This window comes from Mus pahari, chromosome 18 (assembly GCF_900095145.1).
Source record: "Mus pahari chromosome 18, PAHARI_EIJ_v1.1, whole genome shotgun sequence".
Taxonomy (NCBI): Eukaryota; Metazoa; Chordata; class Mammalia; order Rodentia; family Muridae; genus Mus; species Mus pahari.
Genome location: NC_034607.1, coordinates 32,125,007 through 32,142,226, shown reverse-complemented (window position 1 = coordinate 32,142,226; position 17,220 = coordinate 32,125,007). Strand labels below are relative to the sequence as shown.

Genomic DNA, 17,220 nt, shown 5'->3' with positions numbered 1-17,220 from the left:
CTCTTTTTCTCTGAACTGAAGGCTGAATAGTCCTCCATGTGCCATAAAGTCCACCTTCTGTCAATGCTTAGGGTGAATCGCTTCTGAGGAAAAATCCTGACATATACTCAGCATTCCGAATTCAGTTCCTTTGGATGTTTAATCAGAAGGGAGGTTGCCGGGTCATAGAGCATCCTACTTAGAATCTTTGAGGTGGTTTTACACTCCCATCTTGGTTTCAGTTACATTCCAACCTACCGAGGGTCCTCTTCCCTCACAATTACCTTCCATTTCATTGCACATGCCCACAGTAAGAGGTGTGAGGTGAGAGTTCACACCCACGGTAACTGGTGTGAGGTCATACCCATGGTAATAAATATGAGGTGGGAGTTCACTGCGGCTTCAGTCTTTATTACTTTAATTATTAGTGAGGTGGAACATAGTTCATACAACTGTGAGCTGTTTGTGTGGTATCTTTTAAGAATTGCTGAGTCAAGCCGGGTGTGGTGGTGCATGCCTTTAATCCCAGCACTTGGGAGGCAGAGGCAGGCAGATTTCTGAGTTTGAGGCCAGCCTGGTCTACAAAGTGAGTTCCAGGACAGCCAGGGCTATACAGAGAAACCCTGTCTCAACCTCCCTTCCCCCCAAAATTGCTGAGTCATGACTTTTTTTTTTTTATTACAAAACATAATTTACTATGTGATTGGCTTATATATTTACATCTACATTTCTTTTTTTTTTTTCAAATATTTTCCCCTTTCCAGGTATCCCCTTCAGAAACCCCTTATCCCATCCTCCCTCCCCCTGCCTCTTTGAGGGAGTTCCCCCACCCACCTACCCACCCACTCCCATCTTCCTGCCCTGGCATTCCCCTACATTGGGGCATCGAACACCCTCAGGCCCAAGGGCCTCTCCTCCCACTGATGTCCAACAGGGCCATCCTCTGTCACATATGTGGCTGGAGTCATGGGTCCCTCTATGTGTACTCTTTGGTTGGTAGTCCAGTCCCTGGAAGCTCCGGTGTGTGTGTGAGGTTGGTCTGGCAGGTTGACACTGTTGCTCCCTCCCTGGGGCTGCAAAGCCCCTCAACTCCTTCAGTCCCTTCCCCAACTACTCCGTGGGGACCCCAGTTGGCTGTGAGCATCCACCTCTGTATTTGTCAGGCACTGGCAGAGCCTCTCAGGAGACAGCCATATCAGGCTCCTATCAGCAAGCACTTCCAGGCAGCCTCAATAGCGTCTGGGTTTGGTGACTATATATGGGAATGGATTCCCAGGTGGCCCTTCCTTCAGTCTCTGCTTCACACTTTGTTTCCATATTTCCTCCTGTGAGTATTTTGTTNACCCTTCTAAGAAGCACTGAAGCATCCACATTTTGGTCTTCCTTCTTTTTAGGTTTCATATGGTCTACGAATTGAATGTTGGGTATTATGAACTTTTGGGCTAGTATCCACTTAGCAGTGAGTGCATACTGTGTGTGTTCTTTTGTGACTGAGTACCTCAGGATGATATTTTCAAGGTCCATTCATTTAAGGGCCTTTGTCTTTTAAATGGGGCTATTTGCTTGCTTGCTCTTGAATTATTTAAGATTCTTATTTACCTTAGATATTAATTCATTGGCTGCATACTATTTCTCCACATATGAATTCTCTCTTCGTCTCTTTCCCTTCCTATCCCCATTCCCCTCTATCCTCCTTTCTTTCTCTTCTTCTGTCTCTCTTTGACAGAGCCCCATGTAGCTCAGTTTAGATTTGAACTTATTGTGCGATCTAGGCTGGCCTTGAACTTATGGTGGTCCTTCCTGCCTCAGACTTATGTTAACTGTTTAACCATTTTTAAATGTTGTTGTATCAACACATATTTAATTAATTTACTGACCATCTATGTTTAAGGTTATCAGCAGGCCTTTAAGAACCAGGTATTTCATAGATTTGAGATTATTGACAATACAAATGGCTGCTATTTTAAAAACAAAACTGGAGTCAGTTTAGTATGTTTGCCAGAGCCTAGAACAAGGTTCCAAGTGTCCCAGTAGAGGACATTTCCCAGGACATCACTGCATTGTCACCAGTAACTGCTTGGGTCATCTGAAGCTTTACTTCTTTTATCTGGGAGGATGTGAGAATCATCTAGTAAGGTGGGACACATAATGAGTAGTGTGAGGAGTAGAGGGGTGTATTGATCAAGTGGTCAATAGCACAAATAATAGAAAGGACATAACGATGGTCTGAATATTGTCACATCATTTTGATGCTCTTTCTTGTTTCTCTTCATTTTAAGAAAGTAATCTTTCACTAGAAAAATAAAAACACAATTCTAGTCAACAAAACACTACTGATGTTCAGAGACCGACTGTAACCATTGAGAATGGGGCCTTGCTTGCCACTAAGCCTGAGGACTTGAGTTCCCTCCCTGGAACATGCATAGTAGAAGATGAGAAGCAACTCCTGAAAACTGCCCTCTTACCTGCACACACATGCCTGGGCATGTGCCTGTATACATGGATGCACACAGGCATGTGAGCCAGACACACACATTACATAAATATAAGGTTATCTTTAAAAGGGTCACTGTCAGTGTTCTATTGCTGTGAACAGTCACCATGACCAAGGCAACTCTTATAAAGGACAGCATTTAACTGGGGCTGGCTTACAGTTCAGAGGTTCAGTCCATTATCATCATGGTGGGAACATGGCAACATCCAGGCAGATATGGTGCTGGAGGAGCTGAGAGTTCTGTATCTGGATCTATAGGCAGCAGGAAGAGAACTGGCTTGAGTTTATGACACCTGAAAGCCCACCCCCATAGTGGCATACTTCCTCCAGCAAGGCCACTCCTACTCCAACAAGGCCACGCCTTCTAATAGTGTCACTTCCTGTGAGCCAAGCATTCAAACACTTGAGTGTACATGGGCCATTCCAGCTTAATCCACCACAAAGAAATTGACTAAAATTTTAAGCTTTCGCTAAATCTGTTCAGGATAGCACCACATTTAATATAATAGTAACTTTTCTTACTATGGTATTTAGAGGACTTACATAGCAGCATGTACAGATGGCAAGAGGCCAGGACTGCAGATAAAACAAAGCATCGATCTAATTATTGGAACTACACCAGAAATGCCTTTATGCCTTCTAGGGATTCTTTTCTATTATTCTCATGGTACACTCTATGATATACCCGAGGGTAATGTGGAAACTGGGAAAGCAAACAACATATTTAGAATAAATTGAGATACTGAAAGGGCTGGTGAGAAGTGGGCTCTGTCAAGATTTTCTTGACCGACACTGGAGGAAAGACACCTTTTCTCAGCCTCCAAGCTACGACACCAGTGAGGGCCAAGAGGATCAACCCGAGACATGTCAGCTCCTGCGAGAATCAGAGACAACACAGTGATGAACAATGCTAGATAGCTAATGTAATGAAAGACAACCTAATTAAGATACCCAATGAAGTTTCATTTATGGTGGCCAAATTTATGCAAATCGGCAGTTCTCATCTGCTCATTCTGATTGGTTGGTGTGTGGCTGACCCATATATCTTCCTGTTACATAACCCCATTTCTTATAACCCCATTTTTAGACTTACCTATAACACAAAAGGAAGCCAAAACCATATATATATTGTGTGTGTGTATATATATATATATATATATAATATATATAATGTATATATATATATATATAATATATATAATAGAATATATAAATACATCCTGCTCAGTCTGTATAATGTAAGTTGTATATGTATGTATTCTGGACTTCTTAGAAAGTTTCCGAGAGGTTTAAGTAAGATAATTCTCCCCTACTGACTTGATGTTCTTCTAACTGGAATGTGAGCTGATTTTCCTCAGCTAGTTTCTGGCTGGCTGAGACTTGAACCTCAGTGCATTTCCTCATGAGTTAATCAGATTGGTCCATCCTCTTTTTCTCTTCTTCCCTACTGTCCCCACCTCTTCCCTCCTCCCTGCTCACTACATATACTCAGCTTGCTGAGTCCACCAGGTAGACTAAGCTAGCCTCGGACTCATAGAAATCTGCCTACTTCTATTTCTACCCCACCTCCCTTCCCTAACCTAGTGTCTAAACTGGCGGCAAACACATCAGTTGCAGCTCCCGTGTGCTCACCCCCCTTCCCACCTGCTCCTACACGTTTCGGATAGCCCTGGGGCTTTCTGTTCTCCTGTGAGGGGCTGCCAACAAGGAATGAGTCAGCACTCAGGTGATTTCCTGTAAACCTTCTGCTCACCGTAATTTAAAAATAAAGGCTAGAGCCAGTGATTGGGAGGAGAAAGAGGGGAAGGTGGAGCTGAAGGTTTTGGGAGAGAAAGAGAAAGAGAGGATAACGGAGGAGGAGGAAAAGAAGGAGGAGGAGAAGGAGGAGGAGGAGGAGGAGGAGGAGGAGGAGGAATGAAAGTGGAGCAGAAGCACTTGGCTCCACTTTTTTTTTTTTTTTTTTTTGGACACAGACTGCTGTGAGTGATTATTCCCCAGAGTGTCTAAGGGGTCTCCTTATATGGGGAAGATGGTAGTGTAGTGGTAGATCTGCCCAATCTAGGCGCACAGCCTAGAGTTGTGTTTTCATCGCCTGGGCTTATTTGGGTTGGAGATTTACTGCAACACCCACATGCTCCCCCGGCCCTCTGTTCCCACGTGCTCCCCCACACTCTGTTCCCATGTTCTTCCCCCTCCCCTCTTTCCCCACATTCTCCCCCCCGCTCTCTGTCCCCCCTTTCACATCCTTCTTGTAAAGCATCAGCTACAGTTGTCATTTCCTAACCAGCCTCTTGGATATAAATCTCTCCATCTCAATAACGTGTCCCACACTGCCAGGATCACAACATAAATGTGATTGCACCCCTCTTCAGCTTGACAGCATGGCTTTCCTCACCACAGAAGCTGCAGCCCAGCCAATGTTGCACCACTTACCGTGATATTGGAAAACCAATAAGAGCAGAAATGAAAGATCCCGTTGTCTGGATTCACTGCCATTAGCCACACAGTCAGCCGAAAGCAGCCCTGGGGACGGCTGAGAGGAGGAATCGGTGGCCATGTGCCAGATGAATGGTAGCCATTGCTTCCTGACAATGGCTTCGATCTCCTTCAAACATGAAGGAACTTCTGTAATCCCGTGAAAGAAAACCCTTTCAGCAGACAGGATCAAGAGCAGAATTCTCATGTAGTCATCTCTTTCAAATATATATTAAAAAAAATCTAAGCAGCACAAGAGAAACACATTCTGTAGACTAAGGGTCAAATCAACGATAAAGCACAGCATACCCGCAGACAATGAAGACCAGACTAATAGTTTATACTAACCCTATTCTACTTGGTCTGTTTCTTTAGGGCACTGAACTAATTATTTAAAAGTTGCTACTTTTTTTTTTTTTTTTTTTTTAAGATTTATTTATTTTATATATGTGAGTACACTGTCGCTGTCTTCAGACACACCAGAAGAGGGCATCAAATCCCCATTACAGATGGTTGTGAGCCACCATGTGGTTGCTGGGAATTGAATTCAGGACTTCTGGAAGAGCAGGCAGTGCTCTTAGCCACTGAGCCATCTCTCCAGCCCCAAGTTGCTACTTTCTTTCTTTCTTTCTTTTTTTTTTTAACTTATTTTATTAGATATTTTCTTCATTTACATTTCAAATGCTATCCCAAATGTCCCCTATACCCTCCCCCAACCCTGCCTCCCTGCCCACCCACTCCCACTTTTTGTCCCTGGCGTTCCCCTGTATGGGACATATAAAGTTTGCAAGACCAAGGGGCACCTCTTCCCAGTGATGGCTGACTAGGCCATCTTCTGCTATATATGCAGCTAGAGGCATGAGCTCTGAGGATACTGATTAGTTCATATTGTTGTTTCACCTACAGGGATGCAGACCCCTTCAGTTCCTTGGGTAATTTCTCTAGCTCCTCCATTGGGGTCTCTGTATTCTATCCTATAGATGACTGTGGGCATCCACTTCTATATTTGCCAGGCAATGGCATAGCCTCACAGAGATAGCTATATCAGTGTCCTTTCAGCAAGATCTTGCTGGTATATGCAATAGTGTCTGCATTTGGTGGCTGATTATGAGATGGATCCCCAGGTGGGGCAGTCTCTGGATGGTCCATCCTTTCATCTTAGTTCCAAACTTTGTCTCTACCACTTCTTTCATGGGTATTTTATTCCCTATTTTAGGGAGGAATGAAGTATCCACCTGTTGGTCTTCCTTATTCTTGATTTTCTTATGTTTTGAGATTGTATCTTGGATATTCTAGGTTTCTGGGCTAATATTCACTTATCAGTGAGTGCATATCAAGTGAGTTCTTTTGTGATTGGGTTACCTCACTCAGGATGATATCCTCCAGATATATCCATTTGCCTAAGAATTTCATAAATTCATTGTTTTTAATAGCTGAGTAGTACTCCATTGTGTAAATGTACCACATTTTCTGTATCCATTCCTCCGTTGAGGGACATCTGGGTTTTTTCCAGCTTCTGGCTATTATAAATAGGGCAGCTATGAACCTAGTGGAGCATGTGTCCTTATTACCAGTTGGAACATCTTCTGAGTATATACCTAGAAGAGGTATTGCTGGATCTTTCGGTAGTACCATGTCCAGTTTTCTGAGGAACCAAGTTGCTACTTTGTAATTGAAGAATTTTACTAAAGAATCTCCTTAAATGATATATTTGCATTTCATTATGCTTGCTTCTGGGAATCCCCCGGTCTCAGCCTCCAGTCTTGTCAGGAGAGCCCTGGGAATGTGTTCCATGTCACGTGGCTCCAGCTTTACATGAATTTGGGGGATTAGAATTCAGTTCCTCCTGTGTGGCCAGTTCCTTATCCTCTTAACCCATATCCCTGGGCTCCCTGGAAGAAATATTTTTTAAGAGTTATGGTCTTCTTTGAGTAAGCAGACTGATAATTGTTTTCAGCCCACGTCGTACGTAGTATACATTTTCATGGGTCCCAGAAACTGTTTGTCCAGTTTTCAGTTTACGGATCTCAGCGTGAGAAGATAGCTATGAAAATTGGCATTTTAAGGTAAGGGATCTGTGTTGATAGCGGTTAATGTTGTGGTTTTGAGTAGCTGTAGACTGGGCCCTGCCATGTTATCTCACCTCTGTAGTTTACCCATGAGAAAGCCTGCGCCTGCATTCCTGTGGCATAACTTCTTCCTCTCCACAGGACTTTTTATTGTTTGAATATCACTAACTCAGAAGAAATATGAAGAGACAAATGATAGATAAATGAAGCACAGAATTAAGATTCTGGATAGTTTTTGTTTTTTTTTAATCCAGCATCTCAAGGTAAAGAATTAGTTTCTGTATTTCCCTCTGATCTGAGACTCACAGGATAAACACAATTTTTTTCCTGCAATTTTTTTTTTTTTGACACAGACTGCTGTGAGTGGTTATTCCCCAGAGTGTCTCATAGTCCGGGTCTACCAGTTTTATGGTTTGTGCTGTCCCTGTAAGTTGCTGTGTGAGTGACCGTGTTTGTTATCGGATTTCAAGGTTGTGTGGATTTTGATATTAGCCAGTGCTTTCTGGAATATTTATGGCGAGGTTGGAATATCCTCTACAGTAACTGGTTGGAGACCATTCAATTCCATTTTTCTAAAAGAGCAACCCGCTCACTGGCATGCAGTTTGGAGGAATAAACGGAACCTAGAGCTCTCAGCTGTTGATGGCCTCACTTCCTGACAGATGTGCGTGGGTGTCATTGAGACGCCTGGATCAGTCTCCTTGTTTACATAATTAGGGGAAATGCACAATACCTTTACCTTACAGGGTCCCTGCTTAGTTTGAAAGCTTTGTAAAATCAAGTCGCTGACAATGGAACCTTTTCTGCATTTTCAACTACCCCGAGAAAGTGGTCTCGATGTGTGAGAGGGTTCAACCTGTCCCAGCTCCAGCTTGTCTGTGTGCATTGATTTTCAATTCTGACTTTTAACAAATTTCAGCTCCCACGTATTGATGCATTTAGTCTATTCTTGGCAGGAGCAGTTTTGCTTATAGAAGGTCTTGCAGTCAACAGCGATGATGGAAGACGGTGCGCTTCTGGTGAGGGAGCATTTTTTTCTGCCATGAGTGGCTGGCACGGAGATGGTTTTCAGTCCACAGCTCAGTGAGCATGCCCTAGTTTAGACACAACTTGCCAGACATAAAAGAGAACAGAAGAAAGACTGAGGAGGTATGCTGTTCTCAGGGGCCGGGCAGGGTGGGGGGAAGCTTGGACCACCCATGGAGCATTCTTGGTGAGTGTGAGTGAGACTGGTTCCTCCTGGAGGTCACTGAACATCCCTCAGCCACTCAGACTTTACCAGGGAAGTAAACAAACTCGTTATCTTTTGACATTAGAGAAACAGAATCCAGCTGTTTCAAGTTGGTAATGACCCATGATTACCAGATTTTGCTACTTATTTATTTGTATAGACAAGTAAAGTAAGACTGAGCTAAGTGGGAGACTCTGAAAACAGATGCACCGGCAGGGAGTCTCCCAGCTCAGGCCAGGGTAGAGGTGGAGTCCCAGAATTAGGACTCTGGTGATGGCTTTAAAGTCTGAGGGTCTCCGGGCTTTCTTGATAACTTCTAAAAAGTCCTAAAAACTTTCTTGCTCTTTCTGAGGGTAAAAGACTACTGGCTTAGGCGATTAACACTTGAAGCCTAACAGCGGAGGATTAAGCAATGCAGTCTTTCAACCTTCTAGTTGGAAGTCTCAGGAAGAGAAGACACTTAAGAGAAGTGATTATAAAGTTTATTACTAAGTTGTAAAAAAAAAAAAAGCTGTGAAAGCTATTGTCTTAGTCAGGGTTTCTATTCCTGCACAAACATCATGACCAAGAAGCAAGTTGGGGAGGAAAGGGTTTATTCAGCTTACACTTTCCACATTGCTGTTCATCACTAAAGGAAGTTGGGACTGGAACTCAAGCAGGTCAGGAAGCAGGAGCTGATGCAGAGGCCATGGAGGGATGTTCTTTACTGGCTTGCTTCCCCTGACTTGCTTCCCCTGGCTTGCTCAGCTTGCTCTCTTATAGAACCAAGACTACCAGCCCAGAGATGGCACCACCCATAAGGGAACCACCCCCCTTGATCAATAGTTGAGAAAATGCCTTACAGCTGGATCTCATAGAGGCATTTCCCCAACTGAAGCTCCTTTTTCTGTGATAACTCCAGCCTATGTCAAGTTGACACAAAACTAGCTGGTACAGCTATCTAAGGGGGAAAAACAGAAAGATCCTAAGGGGGTGGGGTGGGGTGGGGAGGAAATATTCCCTAAGTGGAGAAAGGGAAAAGATTCTAGTCTAAGTGGGGAAAGGCAAGAAAGTTCTCCTCTATTGATTATTCTCGCGCTTCTCTTTGTCCTCAGTACTTACACATCTTTCAGAATACATGATCACATGTTACAAAGTTCATCACAAGTTCACACACACAAAAATCAAAAATCAAATCATAATTTGAAATAGAAGTTTACAACAGCGAATGTTTACATGCATATCCATTAGGAATAATTATCTGGCTAAACATCCATCATCTGTCTGAGCTCCATAGGTTCACTGAAGGTTTAAAACCATAACTAACTTATTAGTGAAGTTTTGTATAGATAAACCCAGTCGGTATTTTATCTTCTGTCCTAGCACCTACAATAAATCGTAAGTTGCCTTTTAATGACCTTTAGTTAATTGTTTTACAACCTCTTGGAATGTGCTTTGAGTAGGAGAAAGTCTAGTTACCATTTGAGAGTAATTAATTGGTGACACTTGGGAGACTGACAGAGTTTTCATTGCACCTTTGACTATCAGAAAAGTGCTACATGCACTCCAGTAGTGACAAACATGACAGGCCAAAAGCCTGAATGCAGTCCTGAGGCAAAGAGTTTCATGGAAACTTAGTCTCCTGGAACTGTGGCATCCCATAGCACGAATGCTCCAATTTTTTGTCCTTGCAAATGGATCTGTGTGCTTCCTTTCAGTATTGTTTTGTTATAGGTGCCTCCAAATAATGACTTGCCAAATAACTAAGTAAAATTGAACTTTGCTTCCTGGCCTTCACCAATGCCCTAGTTAGTCCTTGAGCCGACCCTGGGCTTGGAATTCAGTAAGAATGTTGCCTATTCAGTGACATTCAGAATTGCCTCTAGTATTGTAAAAGAGATAGTGAAAGAAATCAGGCTTTACTATCTACTACATAGAGTTAGAAATCTCAAGGTAAGCTTAGCAAAGTTAAGTTTAGAATTCTTAGTATAGTTATGTGTGACAGACTACATTACTTATTAGTAGAAATGTCCCCCCCCACTATCACTTAGACTAAAAGCCAAGTTGCTCCCATATACAGGAATTTACAATGGTTTAGGAAGAAGATCGGGCTGTGGTTTTAGAGTATTGCATTATTCATGAGAAGGTTAGCTAGAATGGAACTCCCTAATTAGAACGACTTGGGTGTGAAAGCCCTTGCCCCAGGAGTGTAAAGACCTCACACCTGGCTTCTAAGACTATAGCTGACCTTAGATAGAACTGACTTGGTCTCAGTTGTTTTATTGCCCAGTTCCTGCCAGTCTTTGTGTTTACATTCNTCTGTTTTGTGTAAGAGTCATTAAGCATCCTGTAACCTCATTTGTACCTTGCTGATTTGTCTCCTAACTTCCCTATTTTATTCTGTATAAAAGTTTGATGCTCCATTTGACACATTACATTCAGTTTTACACTCTCTTGTGTGGACTGTTTGTCACCTCGCCAAATCCTCGCTCACCTGCAACCAGAGACCCAGTTCCACGCAGATTGGGGACCCACTGAGGTCCGTCTGCGGCAGAAAAGGACCTAATAGCAGTCCCATCAATAAAAAGAGCTTAATAATCAAAGATATAATTTTAGGAATTCTTATAGGGTCATCATTAAGACTTAACTCATCTATTTGTCTATATAGCATCTTCGTGGATCTACAGAGATCTGCTTCAAAGGGGGTGTGCTCCTACTTAGTGATTGTTATATATGTTTAATAATAACAGGAAAAGCATATTAATAGAAGAAATCTTTCCTAAAATGAGTCCCTCACAGCCTTGCTTAATGAGGGCTCACCTGTCGCAGATTATATAATAATCCGAGGCAGGCCACTTCAGGATGATCACCTGCTAGTTATTAGCTTGTCCCATTATGGCTCCTGACACTTAGTAGCAGAGCTAAGGCTCTTGGCAGTATTTCTGACTCAGAAGTCCACATCTGCATACATCAAGTTAGGTGTGTTGGTTGGGATTTAGTCTTCTCCGTGTTAGAGAAAATCCAGCTGCACTCTGTGACCACATAGGGCTTCAGTTACTGCACAGGACAGGCAAAGTACTGTGACATAGATGCTTAGGTCCTCTGACTCCTAATCTGTCACCCCAGCATGTGGCTTTCAGAGTTGTTACTACAATGTGAAAGTTCAAATTCTAGTATTAGAAAGTATTCCAGGCAGGAGGAAGAGAAGAGGATCAGTGAAAGAAATGGAAGATCATATAGTATATGTATATGTGTATATATATGTATATATATTGTGTGTGTGTGTATATATATATATATATATATATATATATATATATATATATATATAAATTTTATTAGCCAGAGGAATTTTTCTTTGTATGCTCCCTTCTGTGTTTTGTCTCAAAACAGTCCCATTATATAGCCTGTGACCTTGTATTCCTTCTGCCTCAGTTTATCAAGTGGTGCGATTACAGTCGTGTGTTACCCCACCTAGTGATATAATTTTATTTCTATCCCATTGACCAAACCAATGTCACACGGTGTTTTCAGTCTCCAAGTTCATTTTGAGTCAAACGTACTGCTCTACAACTTAGATATAATATGTACTTAGATATAATCTCGGTATATTTTTATATAGATCTGTCATTTTTGACAAACCTACTCATGTATTCCATCCAAGAGACACAACATTCCTTGCCGAGGGGACAATCTGTGCCAAGCATTTTGCTGTCTTGAGTGAAAAACCAGGCTCTTCTAAGCAGGCAACAGTCGGCACCCACTACAGGGAGGTTCAGTGTTGAAATGACTTAGAGAAGAAAGATCTGCAAAGCAGTCTGAGATGCCAGAGGAGATGTTAAGTGCGCACCAATGGGAGTGTGTGCGCATGTCTCAGGCTTCTCTGTGTGTACAGTCTGCCACGTTAAAGAGAACAGTATTTGAAAAATCTGACATGAATCCAAAGCTGTCAAATTTAAATCAAGTAGGACAACTAGTGTGAAAGGCCCCCCCCCCCCCAGATCATTAGAACTCTATTAGTGTATTTAGAATGGGTCTTTGACTCACAGAAGGCGTTCCTTTCTGTACCTCTCATAACCTATTTTATTAGCATTTATTAACTGTAGAAAGCAATGGGGGTCCTGTTGTGGGATTTTCATACAAGCACAGAATGGACTTTGATCATATTCACCATTCCTTTGCTCCCTCTCCCAATCCTTTTGCCCCGCCTCCTGCAGGCTTCTGTCCCTTCCCCATAGAGGGCTTACTCTATGCCTCTCTTCCTTCATGTCTTGGGGGTTGGGGTGGGGGCAGTTCGTCTAGGTTTCAAATAAAAGGAATATTTGTGTGTCTTCCGTAGCCTGGCTTAATTCACTTAATGTGTTGAGTGTCCGCATAGGGAGAGCATGATGAATATCCCTAAGCTGAGTCACCTGATACAACACAGAAGTGAGATCCAGACACACTTGTTAAACATCCTGTATGCTAAGTTTATTAAGTACCTAAAGCCAAAGCCACAAACAGCTCTCTACGTGGGCAATTTCACATTTGTGGTCTCTTAACCCTCCTTCAGTCTGTACAGACCTCAGTGGGGTGAACTGAAAAACAACGGCACGGAATGCGTGATTTCTCGAAAACCTCGTTACCTATGAACGTTAATGGCTAGCAACTTCCAGTATAAATTCCCACTTTAAAAAACCAACCTGTGATCTCATCCTTTCTCTGTGAAACATGCATTTTATTTCGAGATATTTCACTTTTCAAAAAAATAGAATAATACCAAGATGGTTTGTCACGGAAAGAAAACCCTCCTCAAATTGACCTGGTTGAATCATTTGCAGGAAAACAACTCAGAATGTCTTGTAATGACTCAAGGGTACTCTTGAGAGTCACAGCCTTTCACTACCGTGCCAGGCAGGAAAATGAAGAAATGGGAATGTTTCATGGTGTTTATGATTCCAGCCTAGTATTGCAAATTCATACATCTTCCCAACATATCACTTTGTAGACTTTCATTCTAATTCATGCCAGTTAGAATCTTTCAGTATTGAAAATAAATACTTCTGACAATAGAAACGCCCATTTTCTTTGACTTCAACGCTTTTTCATTAAGATGGATTACCGTCATTTATTAAAGTCTTTATCACTGTTGATAATTCAGGTTGGATTCAGTCCTGGCTTTGATGGTCCTGGGGGAAGCTGCTAAGCTGAATATGACCTGCTTGAAAATACTGATGGACTTAGTGACAGACTTCCTTGTGAACATCTTGTCTGCTCAGAACCAGGTAACACCCTGCATTGTCGATGTGAACATGGACAGGAACAGAAACATGCTCTAGTCTTAACCGTTAACGCACATTACATGTCACATTTGAGCACCTGGTGTGTATAAATCAGTAATAATTCTAATTAAATATACACTATAAATATAAACGAATGCTCGTTTACCATAATGTCATTATTTATCACCAACACTTTACTGTTATGTCTATTAACTTTTGCAGTTGTCCATCACTGGAAAACAAAAGCCACGTGGCAGAGTTAGAACTAGAAAACAAGTTAGCATTATATACTCTTTCATAACTTGTGCCTGTCACCCGAATTCGGTCCTTACCTCATCTCTTGATATTTATCCTACCTTCTTCTTTTTTCCTGAATGTTATACTGTAACCATGTGCACATCTGTTTACACATGCACAAACATTATTGGCCAGGTTCCACTTGTGAGGGAGAAAGTGTAAAATTCAGTGTGAGGCTACACAGCTCCAATTCTCCATGACCGTTCTAACCATATAGAAGCTCATTAAGATATATAGATTTGGTTGTGGCTAATTTTGGTGTGTGGCTTCTTTTGTATGTAAATTATTAATAATAGCACTTATATACACATGTTTGAAAATTTCATTGGAAAGGGGATCATTTTATTCTGTATTGTTGACTATTAAGTCTGTTTTTGATTTTTAACAGTTAACAATATTGAACTCGAATTCTTTTTAATTTTTATTTTTTAAACCATTTCATATATGAATGCAGTGCATCACTGTCCCATCCACACTAATTTCACTCCCTCTCTCTCCCCCTCCCATCATGCTTACCCTTTCTACTTCATATCATTCTTTCTCCCCTCTTTATCTTTGATTTGATTTTCCTTTTTTTTTGTTTCGTTTTAATGGAAAATACAAATGTATACAATATATTCTGATTATGGTTTTCCCTTCCCCAAGTCCTTCCAAATCCTTCCCACCTCTCTACTCACCCAACACCAAACTCTCTTTAGAAAGCAAACCAAAGCCAACCAACCAACCAACCAACCAACCAAAAACAAACCAACAGAAACCCCCAAATCCCCCCAAAACCAAAACCCTCAAAGAAAGTACATAAGAAACATAACATACATAAACAAAACCCATAAAAACACAAAATTTGAAACCATAGTATGTAAACAAAGCATGTAGAAGCTTTCTGATTTTGTGTGTGTCTCTCTGTGTGTGATAAAGTCACCAAATAATAGAAGAAGAAAATACACCAAGGGAGCCCTAACGTATCAGGAATGGGTTACATCTAGTTGGGTTGTTGGACAAAGTGCTCCCATAGAACTTCTAAACAGCTCAGGCTATTGCCAAGTTTATTGGTTGCCCTTCACAGGCTGAATGCTGTGGAGCAGGCAACTGTTGAATTCAATACCTAAATATAAAAATATAAACCCCAGTGGCGGGTTTACTACCCACCTCAATGGTTCGCATTCCGAATGAAAGACACACACTCAGCCTTTATGTTTTGATATGCCTAAACAGCTCAATCACTGGGCCACTGCTTCACCACCACAAGGTTAATCCTGAGCTATTCCTTACTAAGTTCTGTGTTCAATCTTGGCTGCTCTGGACCCAGAAGGCTGTCCAACTGGGCCATGCTCTCCTGACTCCTTCAGTGGTGGCCATGCCTCTCTCTCCTGTACTCTTCTCAGGCATGGCGGCTCCAGGGAAATTCCAAAAACCTACCTCTGTGTATCCTTTCCAGCTATTGGCTGTTGGCATTTTTCTTTACCAATCAGAACCAACTGGGGGCTTGATCCCAGAAGCTATGTGCAGACACTCATGTAAGCAGTTTTGGGGACCCAAATAAACATTAGAATATATGCAATATGGCAGTTGCATATTTCCACTCATTCTCCTGGCCCTCTGGACCTCTCTCCTGACTCCCCTGACACCTGATCCTGACCCCTCTCCCCCTCTCCCACCCAGATCCCTCCTCTCTCTGCCTCCCATGATTATTTTGTTCCCCCTTCTAAGTGGGATTGAAACATCCTCACCTGGGCCTTCCTTCTTGTTTAACTTTGGTTCTGTGGGGTACATCATGGGTATTCTGACCTTTTGGGCCAATAACCACTTATCAGTGAGTACATATATGTCCTTTTGGGTGTGGCTTACCTCACTCAGGATGATACTCTCTAGTTCCATCCATTTGCCTGCACAATTCATGATGTCATCATTTTTAATATTTGAATAATATTCCACTGTGTAAATGAACCAAATTTTCTGTATCCATTGTTTGGTTGAGTGACATCTGTGTTGCTTCCAGTTTCTGGCTATTATGGTTAAAGCTGCTATGAACATAGTGGAGAATGTGTCCTTGGGGTATGATGGAAGATCTTTTGAGTATATGCCCAGGAGTGGTGTAGCTGGGTCTTCAGGTAGAACAAGTTCCAGTTTTCTTGTATGCAGCAGAATGATGGATCCTGATAATGTATCCAGTCTCCTAGCCTATATCTTCCTATTTGGGAATTGAGTCCATTGATGTCGAGAGATATTAATGACCAGTGATTTTTAGTTCCTATTATTTTGTTGTTGGAGGAGGTATTATGTATGTGTGATTCTCTTCTTTTGGTTTTGTTGTGAGATGATTAATTTCTTATGTTTTTTTGGGTATAGTTACCCTCCTTGTGTTAGAGTTTTCCTTCTAGTATCCTCTGGATTAGTAGAAAGATATTATTTAAACTTGGTTTTGTCATGGAGTATCTTGATTTCTCCATCTATGGTGATTGAGAGTTTTGCTGGGTATAGAAGTCTGGGCTGACATCTGTGGTCTCTTAGGGTCTGCATGACCTCTGTCTAGGATCTTCTGGGTTTTAGAGTCTCTGTTGAGAAGTCAGGTGTAATTCTAATAGGTCTGCCTTTATATGTTACACGGCCTTTCCCCTTGAAGTTTTTAATATTCTTTCTTTGTTCTGTACATTTAGTGTTTTGGTCACTATGTGGCAGGAGGATTTTCTTTTCTGGTTCTGCTTACTTGGTGTTCTGTAGGCTTCTTATAGATTTATAGCCATCTCATTTTTTTTAGGTTGAGGAAGTTTTCTTCTATGATTTTATTGAAAATGTTTTCTGGTCCTTGGAATTAGAAATCTTTGCTCTCTTCTACTCCTATTATTCTTAAGTTTGGTCTTTTCATTGTGTCTGAATTTCCTGGATGTTTTGGATTGGGATCTTTTTAACACTTTGTATATGTGTCAGTATCTTTTATGGTATCTTCTATGCTTAAAATTCTCTCTTCTATCTCTTGTGTTCTGTTGGTGATGCTTTTGTCTGTAGTTCCTGTCCTCTTTTCTAGGTTTTCCATCTTCAGGGTTGCCTCCATTTGTGACTAATTTACTGTTTCTACTTCCATTTTTTTAGGTCTTAGACCATTTTGTTAAATTCCTTTACCTTCATATTTTCCTCTTTAAGGGATTCTACCTGTTTGTCTGTGTTTTCTTGTATTTCTTTAAGGGAATTATTTATATCCTCCTTAAAGACCTCTGTCATCTTCATGAGATAGAATTTTAGGTCAGGATCTTGCTCTTCAGGTGTGTTGGAGTATCCAAGGCTTGTTGTGGAAGTACTGGGTTCTGATGGTGCCGTATTGTACTGCCTTCTGCTGATTATGTTCTTGTTCTTGCCTTTTGCTATCTGGTTGTCTCTGGTGTTGACTGGCCTGGGTATCTCAGATCAGAGCAGGCCTCCCCAGAGGCAGGTGGAGCT

At 41.7% G+C, this 17,220-nt stretch overlaps 1 protein-coding gene across 4 annotated transcripts in view; it reads left to right on the top strand.

Moving 5' to 3' along the window:
* The window catches only part of Tmem232 (transmembrane protein 232), a 209,513-nt gene that overhangs the window by 48,643 nt on the left and 143,650 nt on the right, over positions 1-17,220 (top strand). For all 4 annotated transcript variants that reach the window (XM_021217978.1, XM_021217977.2, XM_021217976.1 and 1 more), the window contains exon 8: positions 13,368-13,491. In XM_021217978.1, coding sequence (XP_021073637.1) covers positions 13,368-13,491 — 124 coding nt within the window. The remainder of the gene's footprint in view (positions 1-13,367; positions 13,492-17,220) is intronic.